This window comes from Diabrotica virgifera, chromosome 5 (assembly GCF_917563875.1).
Source record: "Diabrotica virgifera virgifera chromosome 5, PGI_DIABVI_V3a".
Classification (NCBI taxonomy): Eukaryota; Metazoa; Arthropoda; class Insecta; order Coleoptera; family Chrysomelidae; genus Diabrotica; species Diabrotica virgifera.
The window spans coordinates 165,471,218-165,497,916 of record NC_065447.1 but is presented as its reverse complement, the minus strand read 5'-3'; the positions used below and the strand labels follow the sequence as shown (position 1 = coordinate 165,497,916).

Sequence of the window (26,699 nt, the reverse complement as noted above, 5' to 3'; positions counted from 1 at the left end):
TCTGTGGTGGGCACTCCATAAGAAAGGAGTCCCAGAAGAATATGTAAAGATTGTGAGAGACATGTATGAGGTACTAACAACTAGTTTTAAAGCAGGTGTGAGAGGGACTGATAAATTTCAGGTGGAAGTAAGATTACATCAAAGATCAGTGCTTAGTCCTTTTATTCTCTTAGAAAATTGGAACCAACTAGAAGAAGAACGAAGCCAAACTTTTTGATACATTCGAAAATACATCGTTAGTTGCGTTCGAAAGACATCGTTCGCTTCTTAAGTCACAGGCGCCTGACGCATGACGTCTTTAGACGCCATCGGCACACGCACATAAATTAATTTAGTATGATCGTCATACATCGTCAGTGTCAAGCAAACGATCTCTTTCGATGTTATTCGCATGCAACGTGTTAAAAGACAACCATTTTGAAGATGTGAATTAAATTGTTGTTAGGGTTAGGTAGATCTTAAAAACTCTGACTACCTTAAAACAATTTTTCCATAAGATGATTTATGTCAAGTCAACATAAAATGAGTTCCAGAATTTGTAGTTTTCTTTTTTATTTGTGGACCTATAGTTGCATGATGTATGATCACAACTATTGATATAAAAATAATGAAATAATTTCAGGAAATGAGATTATCTTCAGATAAAAGGTTCAGCCCGTTAAATTACTTTAAATGATCATCAACTCAAAGCAAAAAAATATGATGCCTTAAAAAAGATAAGTCAGTAGGTATCCATCTTTATAAGCTCTTACAAGTGAATTATTTACAGAATGTAGGGGAATACCACATATTTATTTTCTTAATGAAAAGAATGCAGCTAATGCTGTATACCAATGTCGCCTCATTGCTCATTGCTGAGGTGAACTGGAATGATCTACAAAAGATCAAGACATCAAAAATGTGAATAAACACTGATATACTTTAATATCCTCTTTTTTCTTCGTTTCTTTTTTTGGGACTACCACAGATCTATATTTTCATCATAAATATTAGGACACTGTTTGGAGCTGGATCAAGGTATGGCAGTACATTTGCTAATAATTATTTAATAATGAATCATTTAGAGTACTTGATTATTTGATGAAAGAGTTATTAAAAGTATCCAACATAATAAGTTGATAACAATAAACTCAATTAATCCAGTCTATGTTAAATCATCTGTTCTTTAATTATGTTGATCAATAGTGCATTTCTATCAAGTACATGTTAAATCTTATATAACTTTCATCATCATCAATGGTGCTACAGCCCTATGAAAGAGCCTCGACCTTCCCAAGTCTATTACGCCAGTCAGTCCTATCCATTGCCAACCGTTGCCAGTTTGCTGTGCCTATTTTTCTCCCATCCTCATCTACACCATCTTTCCATCTAAGTTTTGGCCTACCCCTATTTCTACTTCCCACAGGTTGTGACATAAGGATTCTTCTAGGAGGGTTGTTATGCTAGGGTTGATCTTGCTAGATGTCCTGCATATCTTAGTCGTCCTATTCTTATAAGAGATACTACGTCTTTTCCACCAAATATATGTTTATATCTGTGGTATACCTCGTAGTTGTACCTCCTCCTCCAAATACCATTTTCACAGATGCCACCGAATATGCCTCTCAGGATCCTTCGTTCAAATATAAGCAGAAGGTTTTCATCTGCCTTGGAGATGGTCCATGTCTCCGATCCATATGTCAACACTGGTTGTATAAGGGTTTTGTATATGGTTATTTTTGTTTTTTGGCTTAAGTTTCTGCTTCTCATATGTCTACTCAGTCCAAAATAGCATTTGTTCGCTAGGATTATCCTTCGCTTGATTTCTTCTGTCATGACGTTTTCCTTGGTGATCAGGGAGCCTAAGTATGTGAATTTGTCCACCACTTCAAAGGTAGAGTTATCAACAGAGAATTGGTGACCGATGTTTATGGCTCTATTGTTGGGTGTTGATGCCACCATCTTAGTTTTCTCCTCGTTTACTGTCAGGCCCATATTTTTTGAGGCATTTGAGAAGGTGGTATACATTTCTTCTAGTTTGCGTGTTGTGCGGGCAACTAGGTCCACGTCATCGGCATATGCCAAAATTTGGGATGATTTATTAAAAATATTTCCTCTGTTGTCTATTCTGGCATCTCTGACCGCCTTTTCCAGAGCTATGTTGAAGAGGAGACACGCCAGCACATCTCCCTGTCGCAGCCCAATATTCGTTTCAAACGCCTGTGATTGTTCGCCCTGTATTTCGACTTTGCAAACGACTTTACGCATTGTAGCCTTAACCAATCTTATCAGTTTGTCAGGGATGTGGAATTCATCCATGGCTTCAGACAATTTATTTCTTAGGACATATCATAGGCCGATTTAAAATCTACGAAAAGATGGTATGTGTCGATATTGAATTCATTGGTTTTTTCCAGTATTTGTCTTAGCACAAAGATCTGGTCTGTTGTTGATCGACCAGGCCTAAAACCACTTTGATATTCTCCGAGAAGCTCCTCTGAATATGCACTTAGGCGACCATATAAGATGCTCGAAAATAACTTATATAACTTTACCTATAGATAAATTCATGAGAAGTTTTTAACTGCTTATATCCAGAAGTTTCAAACACTTTCCATATTGGAGGACCAATAAGTGTCTTGTAAAGTCCATCTAAAAACTCCTTGCTAGCATGGATTATCTCTTCGGCTTGTTTATCCTGCCCAGATATACAACGGAATCTGTATCCAGGGCAAACAACTGATATGGCTGTAAAGTAAACATCTTATTAGTAGTTATATAAATTTAAAAAAAAATCTGTGCATACCTTCAATAGCAAATTTCAATAGGTGCTCAAGAATATTATAGACAACCTTATCTTGATCCATCTCCTTTCTAATATAAATAACAAACTTTTCAGCAATATCTTGTTGCTCCTTTTTAAAAGAATCAATCAGGTTAACCTTCAGTAAAGGATTAACGCCTCCTCTAAATTTATACCATTCTTCACCATTACCAGGAACAACTCCTACACTGTTAAAACGTTTCTTGCGATAATGATGAAGTGCTAGAAAAGGAGGTCTTCCAGGTCTAATACCTTCATTTCTAAACATAGTTTCAGCATCGTCAGCATTTGTAGTGATCACAATATTTGTACCACCCAAATTTAAACGGAAAATTGGACCTAATTGTTTTTTAATATCTTCAACAGCCTCAGTCAATCTTTCCGACTTATATTTGCCTTGAATTAAAAGGTTTATTACATAATGTATAGTATATAAAAGTATATGTTTCAAACTACTGTGGAACCTCGATTATCTGTCTCTCCATTGACTGTCACCTCTGTTAACTGTCAGGGTCCATAAATAAGTTTTATTGACTACATATAAGCAAAAATGGAGTCATCAATTCATTTTTTTTTAGCATTGCGATAGGCCAAGCGAAATTTGTTTAACTGTACAATTATGCTAACTGGACGAGGAAACCTACTAACCAACCAAACGGTTCAACTGGGCGCTTATGCCGATGATATGGTCGGTTCGCTAAACTCAGACACAACTGGCTCCTTTTTTTGGTAAGTAATTTTGCCAATTTGCTAAAATTGGCAAAAAAATAATTACTAAATAGTTAGTAATTTTCCCAATTTTGGCAAAATTGCCCAAAAACAAAAAAATTACCTACTAAAATCACTGGCCAGTTGTGTCTCGAGTTTAGCGAAGGGACTTTATTAATATTATGAATAGAACATCAACAGGAGCACAGGAAACATACGCAGAGTTAAAAACGCAAACAAAAAGACTAGGTCTGGAAATCAACACAGAAAAAACAAAAATAATGATATAGACAAGAAGAAATATAGTCCCACAAAACATTATACATGAAGATGACATTGAAAAGGTTGGAAAGTTTACATACTTGGGAGTAGAACTATATGCCGACGGATCAGAAGATGGAGAAATACGGAAGAGAATAACGCAGGCAAACAGAGCTTATTTTGCCCTCTCCCATATATTTTGGTCTAAAAATGTCCACCAAAATACAAAGATGAGAATCTATAAAACCTTAATTCGACCAATAGCATGCTGTGGCAGTGAAGCATGGGTCCTGAAAGAAACATCCAAAAACAAACTCGACACATTCGAAAGGAAAGTACTGAGGAGAATACTAGGACCTGTGAGGGAAAACGGAATCTTCAGAAGTCGATACAACAACGAGCTTTATCAACTTTATAAGGAAACACCCCTGTCAGACTTCATTAGAATACAAAGACTGCAATGGGCCGGACATGTGATAAGAATGGGAGAGGATGAGCTACCAAATAGAGCACACTGAATGCGATAATGCAGGGAAAGAGACTGGTTGGAAAGCCAAGAAAGCGCTGGGAAGACACAGTAAACAGCGACGCACAAGCCCTTTTAGGAGTCCGTTTATGGAGAAGAGCAGCCACAGACAAGCAAGGGTGGAGGCAAAAAAATAAAGGAGGCCATGGCTCAATTTGGGCTGTAGTGGCGTAGAAGAGGAAGAAGTACAGTTATGCTACCACCACATTTGTTTATGTAAACAATTTTTGTGTTTATTACCTGAAGCTGCTATGCTGCTAAGTGTAGATGGAAATAGTTGGGGCTGAATCAATTGTTTTGTTTTGGTTGCCTAAAGATGACATAAATGAATGGTTAACTTGTGATGAGGACGCAAATGGCTATTGATTGCTGACAGATGATGAAATCATTGAAAAGACGACGGAAGAGGAAAAAACAGATTCAGAAGCTGACACAGACTTGGAATTTGACGGTGACGATGTCGATGATGCTATTGCAGCTGAGAAAGATTTGCGTAAAGAAGCTAGAGAAGCTGCAACAATTCATCAAGTGGCATTCTCGACAAGAAAAAGCCAATAATTCATCTAAATTCCTTCTTCTTCTTTCTCATTATCCTTAGTGCCCTTCAGGGCATCGGATCTAAATTCCTAAAGCCTAAAATTCATCTCCAAAATGTGAAGCAACAGTAAAACAAACAAAACTTTCAGAAGATATATTTTTAACCAAATTGATTTGATTGTATGAACACAAATCCCTCTTATATTGTCAACAAAAACATACAAATAAAATTAGATAGGTGTACTATGAATTTTTAATTTTTTTTAATGTTCTGTTAACCGTCTTTTTGATTATCCATCATACCCTTGTTCCAGTGCCCTGACGGATAATCGAGGTTTCACTGTAATTAACACTTTGGCTACCAATGATACTGTGATGATTCTGCGTTGTGGTACCATATGTATCACCGGTGATTAACATCCTTGGTTTATTTCTGGACCATGTGTATCACCGATGATATTATGCAGAGTATAGTTTAAATGACCATTAATATCGTTGGTATATAAAATCGGGCCGAGTGTGTCGATGGAATGTAAGTGAACCTAATAGCATGTCGGACAAGTGATTGTCAGCATGTCGGCATCAAGGGTGATTCACTTTAGTCAAATTGCAAAAGTAATAAGAAAAAAAGCAAGATTTGACAACTATTATTAAAACCATCACGCATTGTTTGCTGAATATTAAAAATATAAAAGTATAAAAAATAATACCTTGGTGACTTTTTTGAAAACATTCCAAACATAGCGCCAGAGCATTTGGGCAACTATTTAGTCCATGCTGTGAGGCCGCCGCGGTGTGAAAAATTTTCTGATTCGGGTTCTCTGTGGATTCCTGTTCAAAAATGTCCCCTTTAAACGAATCAGAAGGGTACGAGGCGAAAAATATGAAAACTATGCTCTTCTGGTTCATTCATAGACCATGTGAATCACCGGTAATCACAAGCAAATCCCGCCTATGATATTTAAGTGGTCCAGAGCGACACCTATGAATCGGAGAATATATTTATAACCGCAGTGTGCTTGGTACCAGACAGAAGTCTATGCCAATTTATACCGGTATAACAACAGTTACATAAGCTGATGTATCACCGGTGATTCATATGGGAGCCAAAGTGTTAATAATAAAATCGACAAGAAAAATAATTTCCTGTAGCTGGCTGTACACCATTAATCACAAAAAATTTGTAAAATCTTTTATAAAACGTATATTTCATATCAAAGCCAATGGATTCAAGTAAAGAGTCATTATGTTACCTTGAGTTTACAGTTTAAGAAGTTGAGCTTGCTATACCTAGTGAATACAAATCCTTTTTTGAAATTAAGAAGTTGAGTTAAAAAGTGTTCTTTAAGTTGACTGGAACATTTCCTGGATATAAAGGATTTTACTATTTTTTTTTTAATATTAAAATGATATACAATTACCTCCGGGAAGAAATAAATAAGTGTGCTGAAGTATTGGTAAAGTTCTTAAGGTAGGTATTTCCCTAAAAGATTTAATAGACTTCATATTTTTATCAATGTAACCTACAACTATTTAAGTGTACTAGTGTAAGTTTCTCACTGCAATGGCCAATGATTGTGTTTGTATGTTTGTAAAACGAAATCCAAATTCCAAATATTTTTCATAAATTTTAAATTCAAAATCATATGTGCTAAAATATCTGCTATGACAATGACAATGACAGAAGTCAAACTCTTCCAACTCTTCGCTTTTGTATGCTTTGTGTGAAGTTGGCCACAGTTTAAAATAGTCATTGGTGGAACATGAGCTTGCATTCTGGGGTTATTCCCATCCCGTCAACATTCGAACTTATGAGTAGTTATGACGTTAAGAGCACTAAGTTTTTCACTTACAAAGTTGAAACTCTTACCACTAAAGACCATCAAGGCTGTTTGGCCGTGGTCTCTTGTGTACTGAGGGTTTAGCTTTAGGAGCCTTTTTGGGTCCTTAAGGCCGCGTCTCACCATCAAATAATTTGATCAAACTGGTTTGAGCAAACTGAAAGTGACAGTTAGTGACGTCACATCCTGAGTGTTCATTGTGGATAATAAGGAAAAATTTTAATTTTAAATAGAGAACAAACAAGTTAGACAACTCAATACAAAAAATTTGATCAAACTAGACTGATAGTGAGAGCACAGATTTTTAGAATTTCAAAAAAACTGCAATTGTGACGTCACTTTGACGTACTTCCGGAGTTTGCTCAAACTGTTTGATCAAATTATTTGATGGTGAGACGCGGCCTTTAAAGGCCGCGTCACTAACTGTCACTTTCAGTTTGCTCAAACCAGTTTGATCAAATTATTTGAGCAAACTGAAAGTGACAGTTAGTGACGTCACATCCTAAGTGTTCATTGTGGATAATAATGAAAAATTTTAATTTTAAATAAAGTACAAACAAGTTAGACAACTCAATACAAAAAATTTGATCCAACTAGACTGATAGTGAGAGCACAGATTTTTAGAATTTCAAAAAAACTGCAATTGTGACGTCACTTTGACGTACTTCCGGAGTTTGCTCAAACTGTTTGATCAAATTATTTGATGGTGAGACGCGGCCTTGAAACCCATCACCTTTTTTCTGTCTTTGCTCATTTCCTCTTTATTTTTTATTTAGGAATTCAGAAAAATCATCTATTGTCTTTCTAAATCCTCTTCTGGGCAATATTCTTTTGTATCGAGTCAATTGTGTTCCCATGAGTTGGGACGAAGTGATCTCAGGTGAGGAACAACAATGGACCTTGGATCATCGCTTAAGCAACACTATTCCCTACGAATTCATTTGGCAATTCCAGTTTTTGGAACAACTATAGTGGAGCGCAGTAGCCGCACAAGAGATCTCTCACCATAATATTCCTACTCTTCCCTATCGCCAATGATAGTCAACCGTGTGAAGAATATGATCAGCACAATCATCGTGCAAGTGTCCACACAATCGTCCAACTCATCAAATTATTTTTATTACTCGGCGATTCCCTTTAAAGTGTCTTCAAAAACCGACAATCCACGGATCGTCTACAGTCATAGGCGATCATAGACAATCATGGGCAATTATAGCCGAGTGTGCCCTCTAAACAGTAGGAGCTCGTGCTTGATTGTCTGTAATCGCCGAGGGACAATAATGTGTTATTTGTCGTGCGATTGTCTAGTGATGACATGAAATATCGAGACGCGTGCAGTAACCTTCCGGTATTCGCGGTGTGCAAGTACTTGGAAAGGGAAACGAGAAACGACCGTGCGCGAGTCGCGGAGAAATATTGCAACTATCTTAAATAATTCATATTGTCAATTGAAATTGTCAAATTGACGTATATTTCATACCTTCTGTCATTGAGGCAAAAAAATTATATATTGCTTCACAATATTGATATGATATGCAATTATTATATAAAGGTAAATTTAATTAATTGTATTTTGCTTGCAGTACTGCATTTTAATAACTGATTTTATTTACTACATACAATTGTTTACGTTTGCTAAACATAACCTGCATCTTATTTTTTCTTCTTATTATTTTTTTGGACTATGGTCTTGACAATTATCCAGCAACCAGGACTAATATAATTGGCCAATATAATTAAAAGTGCGAATAAAAGTACAGAGCGTAGAAATAGAGGTCGCTTTGCCGAACTTGCACGGTCCCAATAGTCTAGAGCTGGGAGCGGATTTTGTGCGTGATAAGTAATATGGAAAAACTATACGGGATATGTTGAATTAGTTGTGTACATGACTTTTCCCAACGGGCGGAAATAGAGTGGGGGACGAGGGTAGTTATAAGGGGTCAAAGTCGCGGTTTTTATTATTTTTTGTGACGCTCATATACAATACAAACTGCGACTTTGACCCCTTAAAACTACCCTCATCCCCAACTCTGGTTTTCGGTCCTGAAGATTTTGCTTAGTTGCGTCATGATCTACTTACTCCCACATTTTGGTTCACTATCTCGATCACTAACGTCACAAAAAATCCCTTATAATTTTTATATTCACCTCTGCCCCCACCCCTTTGTCGGCCACGCATCGTTCTGCCCCTGGAGATTTTACTTAGTTACGTCATGACCTACTTTATTACCAAATTTTGGTGCACTATCTCGATCATGAACGTCACAAAAGAATAATAAAAACCGCAACTTTGACCATCTATACTCTATATAACTACCCTCATCCCCCACTCTGGTTTTCGCCTCTGGGTATTTTACTTAGTTATGGCATGGTCTACTTATTCCCAAATTTTTGTACACTACCTCAATCACGAATGTCACAAAAATCCCCTTATATATTTTATATACACCCCTGCCCAACCCCTTTGTCGGCCACGCAGCGTTTCGCCCCTGGAGATTGTACTTAGATACGTCTTGGCCTACTTATTTCCAAATTTTGGTACACTATCTCGATTATGAACGTCGAAAAAATAATAAAAGCCGCGACTTTGACCCCTTATAACTACCCTCGTCCCCCACTCTAGTTTCCGCCCGTTGGGGAAAGTCATGTATTGTACCCTCGGAGATCGGTGGAAAAAATTTACACCCAAAATAACAAAATTCAGTTTGGCAACACTGTGTAAATGTTGATATAGTATTTTTACTACAAAAACGTTATTACGTAGGTCAAAATTTTTGACGTAAGAGAACTGTCAAAACATTATAATGTGACTTTTCATTATTGCCATGTTTTTATAAAAGTCACATTCTAATGTTTTGACAGTTCTCTTACGTCAAAAATTTTGACCTACGTAATAACGTTTTTGTAGTAAAAATACTATAGTAAGTAACATATCCCTATTAAGATAAACAGAACTGTAATCTACTCCAGACAAATTAATATATTTTTGTGCCAACAAAAATGAGATTTTCCAACCAAATAATGTGTCAAATATGATGTGCAAAATAATTTTGAATTGGTTTCTGCTAATGAGCTTGCTTTTTTGTCATTAAAGTAGAAAAATTTTAAATTTATTCTTTAATCATTATTGTCCAGTTCTCGTCTTATTATTTTCACTGTACTAATATCCGTCGACTAATTTACAATGATTAATGCGATGTTAAAACATTTTATCGTTAGCGGCTTCTGGAGTGTCTGAGACATATCTAATTTCATTGATAAAATGCGCAGTCCCACCGATTTCCACTTGAACAATACACAACTAATTTAACATATCCCCGTATAGATTTTCCATATTACTTATCACGCATAAAATCCGCTTCTATCTCTCCGACTATGTAGTATACAGTAATATACATATAAAATACGACGTTTAACCAACATCATTTTATTTTTGTTTATTTATAACTTTTTGTAACAACTCGAGAACCACTGGATCGACCCTAGGAATCGAAGCCGAAAAAGCACTTGAAAAATCGCAAAAAAGCGACTTTTTCGTTCATTTTAATATTATGAAAAACTATGTATTATAGATGACACGTTCAACAGACACCTTTCTTAAAAATACTGACTTGTTCTTTAAAATGAGATTTTCTAAATTAAAATATGTTTGTAAACAAAAAAGTTGCAAATTAACCCGAAGATTTTTTCAATTGTTTATATTTTTCTTTCTAAGCATTCTTTCTAAGTGGCCAAGCCACTGCAGCGGCGCAGCCTACGCCATATAATTAATTTTCCTGTTGGCCTTTATAAATATCTCTTGAGGATTTAACGTTCACAACGAAAATGTAAGTTCAGGTTTACCCCCGTCATTAATCTGATGTGTTTTATGATATGAAAACCTTAAGAAGCATTTGCAAGAGAAATCTGAAGATTCAGGTTTAGCTGAGGAATTAAAAATACAAAGTTTGAAACTCAAGTGCAATCCAACGACTTAAATTACGTGTCTTTATTCTTGGATCCAAATTTTAAAACAATAGAATTTCTCAGTAAAATTTCTAAAATCTAAAAAAAATATCAGGATCAAAACAGCTCAAGAAAATGTTAGTGAACTGATGAACCATTTGCCTTCAGAAACTTTATATACACATCACTGTATGACACTATGCATTTTCTTGTATCGTTTCTGATATAGTTTCTGATATGTCAAAAAAATGCATAGTGTCATACACAGATACAAGAAACGATATCAGAAACGATGCAAGAATTTATGTCAGACACAGATTCTTGTACAAGAACTGCGCCAATTTCTGCGCAAAGAGCAAAAACGTAAAACTTGCTGGTAAATCATCTAAATGTCATAATGGCGGCTGAAAATGCGTGGGATCATATGATTTATGTCTTGATGAATTTATTTGTGTTTTTGTAGGTATTATTTATAAATCTTTTATTGATACTTAATATATGAACTACTGTTCTACTAATAACCATATATTTCGTTCCTAGTAAAGTTCAAACTATAACTTTGGCTTGGCTTTCATCTTTCAGGTTGCATAATTTTTTAATAGAGGAAAATAAAATAGTTCCTAATTTGGATCAAACTGAAGATAATTCTAATGCAAATATTTTAGCACAAATATCAAAAGAAAATAAAAACACAAATAATCAACCTCAACAGTCAACGTAAAATTCTGGTCAAAATGTTAAATTTATAAGTTTTTAAAAGTTTATAAAATCCTTAAAATCAGCTGTAGACACAGTCAACCATGCCAATGTAACGTGACACAGGGTGACAAACAAAATTTCGACCAATCGCGTGCCGAATTACATACAATTTTCGATACAAGGACTTGAATAGTGTCAAGGCCGCGTCTCACCATCAAATAATTTGATCAAACAGTTTGAGCAAACTTGACGTACTTGAGGAAGTACGTCAAAGTGACGTCACAATTGCAGTTTTTTTGAAATTCTAAAAATCTGTGCTCTCACTATCAGTCTAGTTTGATCAAATTTTTTGTATTGAGTTGTCTAACTTGTTTGTACTTTATTTAAAATTAAAATTTTTCATTATTATCCACAATGAACACTCAGGATCTGACGTCACTAACTGTCACTTCTCAGTTTGCTCAAACCAGTTTGATCAAACTATTTGATCGTGGGACGCGGCCTTCATACAGGGTACATTACAATGTACGTACAAGAAACGATACAAGAAAATGTATATAACTTTCTAATATCAGAAACGATATTAGAAATGATACAAGAAAATGTATAGTGTCATACAGCCTTTTTACAGCTTTATACATCACTGCTAGCAGTTCAGGGAGGTTTTTTGTGAGGAGGAATTGTGAAAAAAAAGACCTACTCATGACCTACCAGGATACAATCCGAGAATTTGGACAAATTATTATTTTTTAATAAGTTCCTACTACAGATATCGTTAAAACTATTTCTCTATCAATTTATCAATGCTTTATTTTTTAAATTTCAGGAATATGAATGCCAGAGGAATGCTAATTAAAATTTTGGGCGTACCGCCCATGGTTGATGACAGTGACAGTAGAGTAAAATGTCATTTGGAATAGTTCCAGTTTTTGCCGAACTCACGTCGAAGGAAGCCGATCCGGCCGATCGTAATATTTGGATGACAGAGAAACAACTAAACGAGAAAAGAGATTATTTTTACTTATGTTAAGTGGTTCAACTTCCATTTACTTTGATTATAACTTTTTATATTTACACAGAAGATACGGAAGCAGTGTTAATAGCGTGTACATTTAAACAATATTCAATCTGAAACACAATGGGAGACAGCAGTAATGAGGGAGAAAAACAACCACTTCTTGCAAGTGAAAATACCACCTACAACGGGGATGCCTCTGGTAAGTTGACATTTTACCAGAAATCCATAAAATTGCAAACAATGAATCATAGTACTCATAGTACTGGCTCTTTATTATCTTATTAATATTTCTTATTGAGGTCTTTGTCCTACTCATAGGCGTAGTCCTATAATAAACACTGATTCACTGATATGATTGTTTGATAATGTTAAGGTTAGCAAGATTTGTTTACGTTAAGATATTAATCGCTTTGTCATTAAATTTGATTGTAAATAATCACTAAATTTTTAGGGGTCAACCTGCAAATTGCACTAATAAAATTAATATCGGCTATTGTTTGTGTTTATTGTTTTATACAACAATCAGCTGTTATGGTCATTATGGGTGCCATATGTAAATTTTTATTACTTGTTCCTATGCCATCTACTGACCACTGAAATTTCATTAAGCAATTTTTTTTAAATCTTTCTCTAGATAATCTTTAGTGCCCTTCGGTGTAGATCCATTTCTTCCATACACTTCTATTGGTGGCCAGGTTCTTCATAATATCTCTAGGCCCAGTTTTTCAGTGACCAGTTAACATTTTGGTTAGCTAACCTAGTTTAAATTTTAACCAATATTTTAACCTTCTTTAGTTTTTTCGCATTTTTCAGTGCTTTAAATCAAGTTAAGAAAATCTCGGTTAGCTAACCACTTTTTTCTTCTGTTGGCAGCAGTAACTACTTTCGCATGTGCAATTCGAGAAATAATGATCAGTTTGACAGAAAAATAAATAAAAACAATTTCATAAGAATGGCCAATGTAACAAAATAAGAAGCTTCTGTTGGAGTGAAAGTAAAGAGAAAGATATACTCCAACAGAAGTAAGAAAAAAAGGAGGTAACTAGATATAGCTAATAGAACATAGAACAAAAAATGTGTGGCTTCTACGTTGAAGAAGCAGAAGTAATAAAATACTACTTTGTAGTAGTATTATGTAGGGGAAAAAAGATAAGATGTAGAAATAGATCGACTGATTATAGAAGTATGAATAGACAGAGGCAAACTGGATGGAGTGGGCTAGCAAGAAATGCAAGAGAAGTAGTAAATGGTTGTTCAGGAATGACAAAAAGGCTTATATTAGAAGCAAAAAATATTAATTTGGATATTATCATTGCATGCATCCCAGGACATTCCAGGGTATTAGGAAATATAAAAGCTGATTCACTTGCTAATGTAGGTCGTTGTCTCTATTGTCCATAAACATAAAGGTATAATTAAGTATATTCAAATGGGAAATAAGCCACAATTTTACCTAAAAATGATTTTATTAACGTTTCGACGCCCAAGTCGGGTGTCGTTGTCAAAATACAAAATAATACTAAATAAACAAAAATGTTGTTGCTTAGTAAAAAATTCTTCTAATAATTTATTTAATCTGACTCATTTATATCGGCAATTCAGACACGTATTATACATTTTAAAGTAGACGACTTTAAAATGATATTGCCAATATTGATGAGTTGCGTTCCTGGGACGACTTTACTAAAAGATAGTTCATTCGATTACATGAAATCAATCCCAACTCAAGAATATCCGCCACAAAAAATCATAGCATGTGATCTGTCTTTAAAAAGACAACCAAATGCAACGGTGGCACTGAAATTCTCGCGTTAGAGATTCCATAGTAAATCACGAGGGAAAACCAGGAAAAACCTCGTGATACTATCCCGACATCGCAAGTATTTGGGTTTACATTTAGTTTACTCTCAAAACCAATACCAAATTCTGACTTGATATTTTAAATTTTAAATAATACTAAAATACTAAATATGTACTAACTTGATATGTTACTGATTTACTAATTGTGGTATTTTCTTTCTATTGACTTCCTCCTTTAATATGGGTAACCACATCCTACTGCATTCTACCGAGGAATTTGCGACACAGTTGGTTTCATTTAGCATAATTAGAGCCGCTTCTTTGATTTTTCTCTTTTTACTATCTGCTTCTTTTAGGACTATACTTGAATCTCTCCACTGAACTCTATGTTCATTATCCCATGCGTGTTGACATATTTGAGATCTATCAAATTCTCTGTTTTTTATATAAGACTGATGTTCATTTACTCTAACGTCTAATGGTCTTGACGTTTCACCTATATAAAATTCTATACAGAAGTAAAAACTTCAAATTGTATTTTGGTAGAGGTACTTGCCATTTGAATTAGCACAGACCAACCTGGTCTGTGCTAATTCAAATGGCAAGTACCTAGTTTTTTCGAGCAGGGAAGCATGTTGCTCTTTAGGCACATACATATTTTAATCTAGTAACATCGACTTGTAGTCATAATATTTTATCATAAGGTATAATGTAAGCCATATATTTTGAAGTTACCACCTTCATTGGTGTGCTAGTTACAACTACTTTGCGGAATGCACTGAAGATGTTCTGTTCAGAACGAAAACGTTTTGCAATCCATGTGGATGACTTTTAGAAGTTTTAAATAAACTATTTTATACCAAAATACAATTTGAAGTTTTTACTTCTGTATAGGTTTTTAAACTATGGTATACAGCCAACTATTGGGATTTTTCCATTGATTTTATTTCTATATAAAATTGTTCGCATTCACAAGGTATTTTATAAATACAATTCTTTGTTCTTTCTTGTTCACTGTTAGGTTTAGTTTTAGATAGAATAGATCTCAATGTGTTTGTTGTTTTGAATGTTGTTGATATGTTGAATTTATTTCCTATTGTTTTAAGTTTCTCGGATAGTCCTTTTACATATGGTATTGATATTTTCCTCGTATTATTTCTTCTGAATGTTGTAGGATCCCGTTCTAAGTTGTTCTGTTCCATTCGATCCAATCTTGACAATTCCTTATTTATAAACGATATGGGATAATCATTTTTTAATAAAACAGATGTTAACAATTGTTTTTCTTCTAAAAATGAATTTTTGTTAGAACAAGTAATTTTGGCTCTATCATATAAGGATTTAATGATTCCCTTTTTAACGTTGATGTTATGATTTGATTTGTAATTGAGATATCTGTTGGTGTGTGTTGGTTTTCTATACACTTGAGTCTCATATCCAGTATCCTTCTTTGAGACCAAAACATCTAGGAAAGGTAGGGTGTTATTGTATTCCTTTTCCATTGTAAACTTTATTGTCTCTTCTTGATCGTTTATAATATTCAAGAACGTATCCAACAATTCTGATGTATGAGGCCATATGGAAAACACATCATCTACATATCTCCACCATACTGTGTGTTTTAAATTTTGTTTAGAAATGATATTAGTTTCGAAATCCTCCATAAATATATTAGCCAATAATGGAGATAAAGAAGAGCCCATTGCGAGACCAAAATTTTGTTTATAGAATTCATTATTTAGTTCTTTGTTTTTTTATTTTTTATTTTTTATTCAAAATTTTGTTTATAGAATTCATTATTGGATACGTTCTTGAATATTATAAACGATCAAGAAGAGACAATAAAGTTTACAATGGAAAAGGAGTACAATAACACCCTACCTTTCCTAGATGTTTTGGTCTCAAAGAAGGATACTGGATATGAGACTCAAGTGTATAGAAAACCAACACACACCAACAGATATCTCAATTACAAATCAAATCATGACATCAACGTTAAAAAGGGAATCATTGAATCCTTATATGATAGAGCCAAAATTACTTGTTCTAACGAAAATTCATTTTTAGAAGAAAAACAATTGTTAACATCTGTTTTATTAAAAAATGATTATCCCATATCGTTTATAAATAAGGAATTGTCAAGATTGGATCGAATGGAACAGAACAACTTAGAACGGGATCCTACAACATTCAGAAGAAATAATACGAGGAAAATATCAATACCATATGTAAAAGGACTATCCGAGAAACTTAAAACAATAAGAAATAAATTCAACATATCAACAACATTCAAAACAACAAACACATTGAGATCTATTCTATCTAAAACTAAACCTAACAGTGAACAAGAAAGAACAAAGAATTGTATTTATAAAATACCTTGTGAATGCGAACAATTTTATATAGGTGAAACGTCAAGACCATTAGACGTTAGAGTAAATGAACATCAGTCTTATATAAAAAACAGAGAATTTGATAGATCTCAAATATGTCAACACGCATGGGATAATGAACATAGAGTTCAGTGGAGAGATTCAAGTATAGTCCTAAAAGAAGCAGATAGTAAAAAGAGAAAAATCAAAGAAGCGGCTCTAATTATGCTAAATGAAACCAATTGTGTCGCAAATTCCTCGGTAGAATGCAGTAGGATGTGGTTACCCATATTAAAGGAGGAAGTCAATAGAAAGAAAATACCACAATTAGTAAATCAGTAACATATCGAGTTAGTACATATTTAGTATTTTAGTATTATTTAAAATTTAAAATATCAAGTCAGAATTTGGTATTGGTTTTGAGAGTAAACTAAATGTAAACCCAAATACTTGCGATGTCGGGATAGTATCACGAGGTTTTTCCTGGTTTTCCCTCGTGATTTACTATGGAATCTCTAACGCGAGAATTTCAGTGCCACCGTTGCATTTGGTTGTCTTTTTAAAGACAGATCACATGCTATGATTTTTTGTGGCGGATATTCTTGAGTTGGGATTGATTTCATGTAATCGAATGAACTATCTTTTAGTAAAGTCGTCCCAGGAACGCAACTCATCAATATTGGCAATATCATTTTAAAGTCGTCTACTTTAAAATGTATAATACGTGTCTGAATTGCCGATATAAATGAGTCAGATTAAATAAATTATTAGAAGAATTTTTTACTAAGCAACAACATTTTTGTTTATTTAGTATTATTTTGTATTTTGACAACGACACCCGACTTGGGCGTCGAAACGTTAATAAAATCATTTTTAGGTAAAATTGTGGCTTATTTCCCATTTGAATATACTTAATTATAAAAATGCCACAAGAAAATAGCTTCAGAAAAACATAAAGGTGGAGAAAGATGACTATTTTACTTTAAAAAAAAATGTACTGGGGATAAATTTAAAAAAGAGTGGAAGGAATATTTTAAATATAAAGGTATTTGGTATCAACAGCTACAACCAGTTTTCAAAAATAGTCCTTGGTATCTCAATGTCCCTTACATAGATAGAAGACATATAACAACTATTATCAGAATGCATACAGGTCACTGTTTGGTTTCAAATCACCTATTCAAAATGGGGATAGTAGAACATTCTTATTGTGAATGTGGTCAATTAGCAGATTTACAACATGTGATTCTTGAATGCCCTATTAACATTGTGCAAAATTTTGATTTATATACTGAATTAGCTAAAAATAAGTGCCCAACACCCATATCCCTTACAACCCTTCTTTATAAACCGCAGTTGGTTCTTATTAAACTTTTAATACATTTTTTGAATATACACAAAATTAAGTTATGAGGAAAGTAAAATATTGAAAATAAATAGATAACATAAATGAATATATAATAATAAATAATTTGAAAAATATGTCAAAAGTACACGCGAAAATATAATTTATATAACCTAATAATATTATAATCTTTTGTTTCTTTATAAACATTCTGTAATCACCTGGGTCTTTCACTATACCTATCTCAGGCAACAACATGGGATTGTGTAATGGTCAGGTGTTGCCCTGTATAAGAGAAGTTTGTGCCTTTGTTAGTGCCAACTCAGAATTGCCTGTAAAAAAGACATAGAAGTATACGATCGTGTAATGGTCAGCAGTTACCCCTGAGAGAAAAAAGTTTGTGTCTTGTTGTATTTGTCCCATGCCAACTCAAAATTGCCAGTAAACTCAAGAAAAAAGTAGAAGAATAAGATTGTGTAATGGTCGGCAGTTGCCCCTGAGAGCAAAAAGTTTAATGTCATTGAAAAAAAAAGTTTAGTTGTTGAATTTGTCCCATGCCAACTCAAAATTTCTAATAAATCAAAGAAGAAAAAGAAGATTGTGTATTGATAGACAGTTGCCCCTAGCGTGAAATTTTTTTATCTTGTCATGTTTGTCCCACGCCAACCAAAATTGCCAGTTAACTAAAGAAGAAGATGAAGAAGCAAATTGTATAATGTACTAACTCCAAATTGTAAGTGAATAATGGATTTTTCCCTTATTCCGTGACAATGAGCTGGCCAAATACCCAAGTAGATGGAGGCCAATAAACTAAAGAAGAAGAAGAGGAAATTTTTTATTACTTGTTCCTACGACAGTTTCCCACTGACCACTGAAATTTCATTAAGCAAATTTTTTTAAATCTTTCTCTAGATAATCTTTCGTGCCCTTCAGTGTAGATCCATTTCTTCCATACACTTCTATTGGTGGCCAAGTTCTTCATAATATTTCTTAGGCCCAGTTTTTCAGTGACCAGTGACCAGTTTGGTCAGCTAAGCTAGTTTAAATTTTAACCAATATTTTAACCCTCATAGGGAGGAGCGCCTAAAGATACAGTGCGGCTCCCTACTTTGCGCATGCGTCAAAATATTTACAACGTTGTCATGTTGTTTACACATTGACATCGCCGGGAAATTCAAAATGCTAGGAATCTTTTATTTTGACAAATGACATAATATTTTTGTAATGTAAATATAAAAATAACCTATAAAAATAAAATTCTATTTTGTTTTACCCTAGAAACCTTAGACAAGTTGTCTAAGGTTTTACCTGTACCTGTAAAAGGGTATTAAGAAAATATAAGATCATTGAAAAAAGTAAAACGTTGAATTTAATTATTTTGTCAGTTAAAGAACAACATAACTATCATACAATATGGAAGTGCTATTTTAGGTTTAGAAGTTTTTAAATACTTTTGCATATTATGGGTATATAAAATGACACCATTGCAGAATCTTCAGTCAGATAGTAGTTGAAGTGCTGTATAATCAATCACAAATTGCCTCAAGAATTGTTATAGAAAGAATATTTAGTATTTTATGCAGAAAAGATTCCCCATATTAGTATGTGAAATAAGATGCAAGTTACCTTTTGTTTGAAGAATAATATCAGCTTGTATACTTTTGCATAATATTGCAGTTGTTAATAGAGAAAACATTGAAATACTGGAAAAGGAGGATGCTGTTATTTAATCGAACAAGCTGTGGCAGTACCTACATTTTCAACCAGGAGCAAATCTAGTGTAACTAAATGTTGTGTGTGTGTGTTTGTTTTAAAAGATTATTCTCCATTTAACTCAAGCCTAAATGGTTCCCACATAACAATTTCATGTTCTTGGTAGATTCGATATTCAATATTCGATAAATAGACTATTGATTATGTATTTTAGAAAGGAACTACAACGTTAACGGGGTTTTATTGTTTCATATAGTCAATGGACTTTTAAATATGAAAAACCCGCGGAGTGCTACCATTTAAAGGGGTGAGTTTTTGAGAAAGGGGTGAATTAATCCCTAGGCACAGGACGAATTAGGGTGAGTTCTATGCACTTTTGGTACAAACACATCTGCAGGAAAATTGTTCCAGGTTAAATTTACTATCGAAACATTACATTTTAAAGTTAAAAATATTTTTTTTTTACAAAAATATATTCAAAAGAAAAGCAAGAAAAAAAACTTCAATCCTTACTCTTTAAAATGACATTTAGTAGAAGTCTCTATGATTTATGATTTCCAAAATATGATTTTTCAAAGTTCGCCACTCACAGCAATTTTGGCCCATTTTCCTTGTTACTTCTCAAACATTGTTCTGTAACTTTTTTCTACGTAGCTTTAGGTATATGCAATGTTACATTTAATAGGAAAAAAGGTCAATTACCTTTAAAAAGTTTTATACTTTTAATGATTTTTGATATATTTTACGATTATTTTTAAATTTCTCATTATAACTTTTTTTATTGTATATGTAGGTATATAATTGGTAGGTATATTATTGTCTAATAAAAAAGAAAGCTTATTTTATTTACTTTAAAATGGTGTATCGTAAAAAATTCTGGGACTATTTTTAAACAAGATTGGAACCCTATGGAAAACTTTTTTATTATTAACTTTATGAAAAAAAAATTATGATATAATATGCAATCATATTTTTCTAACTGAAAAAAAAATAAAAAAAATTTAAAATTTTTCTTAAATTACTGATACTCTTGGATATCCTACGGATATCGTGTTTAAGAATTGTCCTAGAATTTTTTGCAATACACCATTTTAAAGTAAAGAAAATAAGCTTTTTTTATTCCACAATGTATATACTTAAACGTACAAGAAAAAAAGTCATAATGAGAAATTTGAAAAAGCATAACTTCCTTAGAAAGAGCTGTATAAATAACCTTATACAATAGACTATTTTAAAGGTAATTAATTTCTCTTTCTACTATTGCATATACGTAGAAATGCGCACGAAATAGTTACAGAACAATGTTTGCGAAATAATGGGGAAAATTGCCCAAAAATGCTGTGAGCGGCAAACGAAAAATCCTATTTCGGAAACTATAAATCTTAGAGAATTTTACCAAACTTCATTTTAAAGAGGAAGGATGGAAGTTATTTTTCGCTAAAGCAATGCCTATACCTATATCCCTGTGAAAAATCGTTATGGGGCTAAAAACAAAATTGCTTTCTTTCATGTTTTTTTCTTGCTTTTATTTTGAATATATTATTTTTGTAAAAAAAATATTTTTTACTTTAAAATGTGATGTTTGGATAGTAAATTTAACCTGGAACAATTTTCCTGTAGATGTGTTTATATCAAAAGTGCATAGAACTCACCCTAATTCGCCCTGTGACTAGGGACTAATTCACCCCTTTCTCAAAAACTCACTCATTTCAATGGTAGCACTCCATGGTTTTTTCTAATTTAGAAACAGATATGAGACAATAAAATCCCGTTAACGTTGTAGTTCCTTTTAGTTCTCTTATTTTGAACATAATCAATAGCCTAAAACAGTGGTTCCCAACCTTTTATGTCTGGCGACCCACCTTCTGATGTTTTTCCATATTCACGACCCATCCCTTACCCATGATGATATACACCGATAATGTACGCTACACAGCTACTGTAAGAGCCACGCCGCGACCCACCTGAAACCTGCCCGCGACCCACTAGTGGGTCGCGACCCACCGGTTGGGAAACGCTGGCCTAAAAGGTTTATTCCAAGAATAAACTTTTACGAATATTCTAAGTAACTACATACATGAATGTGCTCAGTATATTTGGTCCGAGAATATTCTTCGAAGTATATGCAAAAAACATGAAATTTGGAATGTTTTTATAGTACATGCTATGCTTCTACTACACACGTACTAAAAAGAATATATTCCGACGAATGTTGGTAGTGTATGCTTCGAACATGAAAGGAAAACCATTGTTATGTAGTATAATGTTGATAATTTTATTTTTATTGGACTGCAGTTTGTTAATAAATTTATAAATAAATAGGTATATTATATTGGTGACTGATTTGATTTTAAGTATTTTATTATTAGCAATTTATAAATACATGATATTGGTGTTTGATTTTGAGTATCCTTTAAAATTTATTTTATATCTCATTCTGTTAAAAGGCCTTCCACAACTAGCAAAAATGTATGAACAAGGAAGTTATTTTAAAGGACAAAAATAATAATAGAAAAATTAGCTTTATGGTGTTTTTTTTATTAATTTTTTGACAGTATGTTTAAATAAACAAAAGCTGATGACATGAAAATGAAAGTGTAATACATACTTTTGGCTCAAAACTTTATAGATTATGGGACTTATGTCCCCGTTAAAGCTCAGTTAGCTAATCGGGACAGAAAAGTACCTCTTTGGGCCTCTTGCGTTGTAATATCATGTATAATCATAATATCATCATCATTGGCTCCGCAACCCATGGTGGGTCTTGACCTGTTCCAGAATCAGCTTCCTATCCCTCATCTTGGTTTTCCAATTTCGCACTCCTAATCATAATAATAAGTACAATTGTGTTTATGTCTATGTTATGCATACATTTCTGTCCTGATTAAACCCCGGTTAGCTAATGGCGGTTTAACCGGGACATAAAGTACCGGCCCTATATCTAAATAATAAAGGATTAAAATTCCAAAAACCTTTGTTTTATTGTATTAACCTGTTTATATTGTTAATGCCATACGTATATTATGTTATATCTGTTGAATTGAACTGTACTTTTTAATCCAGAATTTTAACAAATCCTAAGCTTTTCCACAATTTCACAAGCATATTTGTGCATTCAAATTAATTGAAATTACATCTTATATATCTATACCTACTAAAAATATTTATTTCTACACAAAAATGTCTAAATTAATAATTATAAAGAATGTCTATGTGATTCTTGTAATTAACAGTTTAAAATTATTTACAAATTATATTTATAGCTTCAATAAATGTCCTTGTTTCATATTGATTTGGGTCAAACCATGCATAATCTGTATCTGAGAATAAACTTTTATTTAGGAATCCTTTTTAATGAATAAAACAGGACATACATAACCAACTTAGATCCAAATATCAAAAATATAAAAATAAATCCAATATCCAATAATCCGATCAAAGATGTGACAGTGACAAACACAAAATACAATTGAAGTTAGACGCGTTTCTTGTTTCTCAACGTAATTTGTCCTTCAAACTATCTCGGAAACGGCAACGTTGGAGTTGAGGACACGCACGCGCAAATTAGGGAGCCGCACTGTATCTTTAGCCGCTCCTCTCATAGGGTGTCTCAGTGCTTTAAACCGATTTAAGAAAATCTTTGTTAGCTAACCACTTTTTTCTTCTGTTGGCAGCAGTAACTGTACTTGCGCATGTGCAATTCGAGAAATAATGATCAATTTGACAGAAAAATAAATAAAAAATAATTTCATATGAATGGCCAATGTAACAAAATAAGAAACTTCTGTTGGAGTGAAAGTAAAGAGAAAGATATACTCCAACAGAAGTAAGAAAAAAAAAGAAGTAACTAGATGTAGCTGATAGAACATAGAACAAAAAATGTGTAGCTTCTACGTTGAAGAAGGCGAAGTAATATAATACTACTTTGCAGTAGTATTATGTAGGGAGAAAAAGATAAGATGTAGAAATAGATGGACTGATTATAGAAGTATGAATAGACAGAGGCAAACTGAATGGAGTGGGCTAGCAAGAGATGCAAGAGAACGACAACGCGACACTCAAGGATGGATACAACCAATTTCATAACCACATTAAAAAAATTATTAATGCGGTATCAAGTTCGGAATCTTTATTTAGTTCATTCATAACATCTACCTCAGTTTCATAACAGAAGAGCATTATAATTACTGGGACGATTTAGACATTTTTGCGGATTTCGTTTGTCAAAGGTCAAGGTGTTATCACTATTTGAACTTGAAAAGATTGACCAGGAAATAAGGAGTCAAACTGTTTGGTAATAGACAAATATAAAATTATCTTTTTAAAATACTGGGTACTAGGAATCATGCATTAAATCCTGTTACAGATGTGTAAACATAGGTATGTACCTGTTACAGTTATAATATTTTTAAATATATGTCGTTATAATTCCTTCCTATATAATAACGATAATAATTTATAATTTCGATAATAATGTATAATAATTTCCCTTATAATAATAAGGAGGTAGAATACTTCCCGCGATAAAAACAAAATAACATAACCCAACTAATCTCTTCTGTCAGGCAGGTACTCAAAATAAACATCTGATGCATTCACTGCACCCATGCGCAAGCATAACAGCAAAATTCTGAGTTAAACCATCTAACGAAGATCAGTAAAATCTTGGTTAACTTAAACGAGTTTAAACTCTAACCTAGTACTGAAAAACTGATTAACCATGAATATTTCAGTGACCGAAAAATAAATAGTTTAACCCAGCACTGAAAAACCGGCCCTTATAGTCATGTCTCTCTTTTCACCTATATCATGGATTTGGTCCATCCATGTCTTACTCAGGCTTCCCTTTTTTCTTTTGTTTCCCATTTTGGCTTCATGTACCTCTTCAAATTGTTTGTTTTTGATCTTCATCATTATCGGTTCTTGCTCCAGCTCTCTCCTTATTTGTGGTGTGCAAGTACTTGGAAGGGATACGCGAAACGATCGTGCACGAATAGCGGAGAAAAATTGCAACTTTCTTAAATAATTCATAGTGTCAATTGAAATTGTCAAATTGTCGTACATTTCATACCTATTGTCATTTAAGAAGAAAAATTATATATTGCTCCACAATATTGATATGATATGCAATTATTATACACTGTATCCGTAAAGTATGGAACAAATTCTTTTTTAGCTAAGCAGAGCATTTTAAGAAATAATCCTGAAACACGTCGATTTTTGATTTTAATTTACCGTATTTTAAAACAATATTCTAATATACAGGGTGAATTACTTTCGAGTAATGACGTCACCGTCATTTTTTTTAAGTGGAACACCCCCATTTTGTCTCAATTTTCGGATTATTCTAGCTGAGCTGATTCCAAAAATGTATCACATGTTGATTCAAATTGGTACAGGGTGGACAAAAATACAATAGATTTGTGTGTGTTCATACAGTAACGCGTTAGTTAAATTAACAATATTTTCAAAAATACTTATTTTATTTTTGATATTTTAATTATATTTTAATTTTAATTAATTTTTGATATTGTTTAGTTGAATATTTTAATTTAATATCAAAAATTAATTAAACTTTAATAATATGAGCATACACAAAATTATTGTATTTTTGTCCACCCTGTACCAATTTGAATCAATATGTGATACATTTTTGGAATCAGCTCAGCTAGAGTAATCCGAAAATTAAGACAAAATGGGGGTGTTCCATTTAAAAAAAATGACGGTGACGTCATTACTCGAAAGTAATTCACCCTGTATATCAGAATATTATTTTAAAACACCGTAAATTAAAATCAAAAATCGACGTGTTTCAGGATTATTTCTTAAAATGCTGTGTTTAGCTAAAAAAGAATTTGTTCCATACTTTACGGACACAGTGTATAAAGGTAAATTTAATTAATTGTATTTTGCTTGCAGTACTGCATTTTAATAACTAATTTTATTTACTACATACAATTATTTACGTTTTAATAACATAACTTAAATCTTATTTTTTCTTCTTATTATTTTTTTTGGACTATGGCCTTGACAATTATCCAGTAACCAGGACCATATAATTGGCCAATATAATTAAAAGTGCGAATAAAAGTGCAGAGCGTAGAAACCAGGTGTCGCTTTTCCGAACTTGCACGGTCCCAATATTCAAATTCTGAATCTTTCAAATTTCATAACTCCAGCTATTCTTCTCTTGTATTTCATCTCAGTCGTGTTCATCATTGATTCACGTTTCTTTTGCACAATCCATGTTCTGCATAATATGCAGAACATTAGTTCTGTTATTTATTTCTGTTTTCCCAAAAATTGTATTATTTAATAAGTAATACATATTAGTAGCCTTTTTCAGTTTATTACTTATTGCCATGTCCGTTTTCCCATATTTTGTTATTATATTTCCCAAATATTCAAAAGTAGATACTTGTTCTATTACTTGTTCCTTTACTATTACATATATGAGTATTGCTCCATGTCCGTTTTCCCATCATCTGTTAATATATTTCCCAAATATTCAAAAGTAGATACTTGTTCTATTACTTGTTCCTTTACTAATATATTGGTATTCCTGTCCTTTTCTTAGCTTCATTTATTATAAGTTTTGTTTTATTGAGATTAATTTCCATTTTTAAGTTTCATATCTCTTTTTGCCGAATGTCTATTAGTTTTTGCATTTTCTCTACTGTGTCTGTGGTTAAAACTATATCATTAGCATATAGAAGGGAGTTGATCGTTATTGCATTTAAGTTTTTGTATCCTACTATACAGGGTGAGTCATGAGGAACTGTACATACTCCTACCTCGTATAGAGGCCCCTATGGGGAATAACAAGTGACCATTAAAAAGTGTCTGCTCCCATTGTTTAATAATATACAGGGCGAGTTTCGCATTTTGACAGAAATTTTTATTCTTCATAATTTTTGAACGGTCAGATCGATGTGTCACTTATTTTGGTCAATCGTTACACTATTAGCACCTAATCAACTGATTTATTCAAACTAGAAAAAATCAGGTCCGGCTTTAAAAAAATTAGCTCGTTTGGGTCTTAGAAAAAATTTCACCCTGTATACGCTTTTTGAAAACTCTAATATGAATTTTACAAATTAGACTAAAATTACTAGATTAAAATGGCATATT

The 26,699-nt window shown here is 33.1% G+C and overlaps 2 protein-coding genes across 3 annotated transcripts in view; one reads left to right on the top strand and one right to left on the bottom strand.

The window, feature by feature from the left end:
- Nucleotides 1-6,513, bottom strand: part of LOC114341295 (probable cytochrome P450 12a5, mitochondrial) — a 62,375-nt gene extending 55,862 nt beyond the window's left edge. The window contains exons 1-3 of one of the 2 annotated variants that reach the window (XM_028292093.2): nucleotides 6,257-6,513; nucleotides 2,786-3,199; nucleotides 2,535-2,727 (exon numbers count right to left, since the gene is read on the bottom strand). In XM_028292093.2, coding sequence (XP_028147894.2) covers nucleotides 2,535-2,727; nucleotides 2,786-3,199; nucleotides 6,257-6,341 — 692 coding nt within the window. In that variant the 5' untranslated portion in view covers nucleotides 6,342-6,513. Of the gene's footprint in view, nucleotides 1-2,534; nucleotides 2,728-2,785; nucleotides 3,200-5,545; nucleotides 5,815-6,256 lie in introns of those variants that run through there. The other variant, XM_028292100.2, reaches the window with a different exon arrangement.
- A 5,750-nt stretch (nucleotides 6,514-12,263) lies between these two features.
- The window catches only part of LOC114341282 (type 2 phosphatidylinositol 4,5-bisphosphate 4-phosphatase), an 86,243-nt gene continuing 71,807 nt past the window's right edge, over nucleotides 12,264-26,699 (top strand). Inside the window, exon 1 of the mRNA XM_028292086.2 lies at nucleotides 12,264-12,537. Within this exon, the coding sequence (XP_028147887.1) occupies nucleotides 12,459-12,537 (79 nt within the window). The 5' untranslated portion in view covers nucleotides 12,264-12,458. The remainder of the gene's footprint in view (nucleotides 12,538-26,699) is intronic.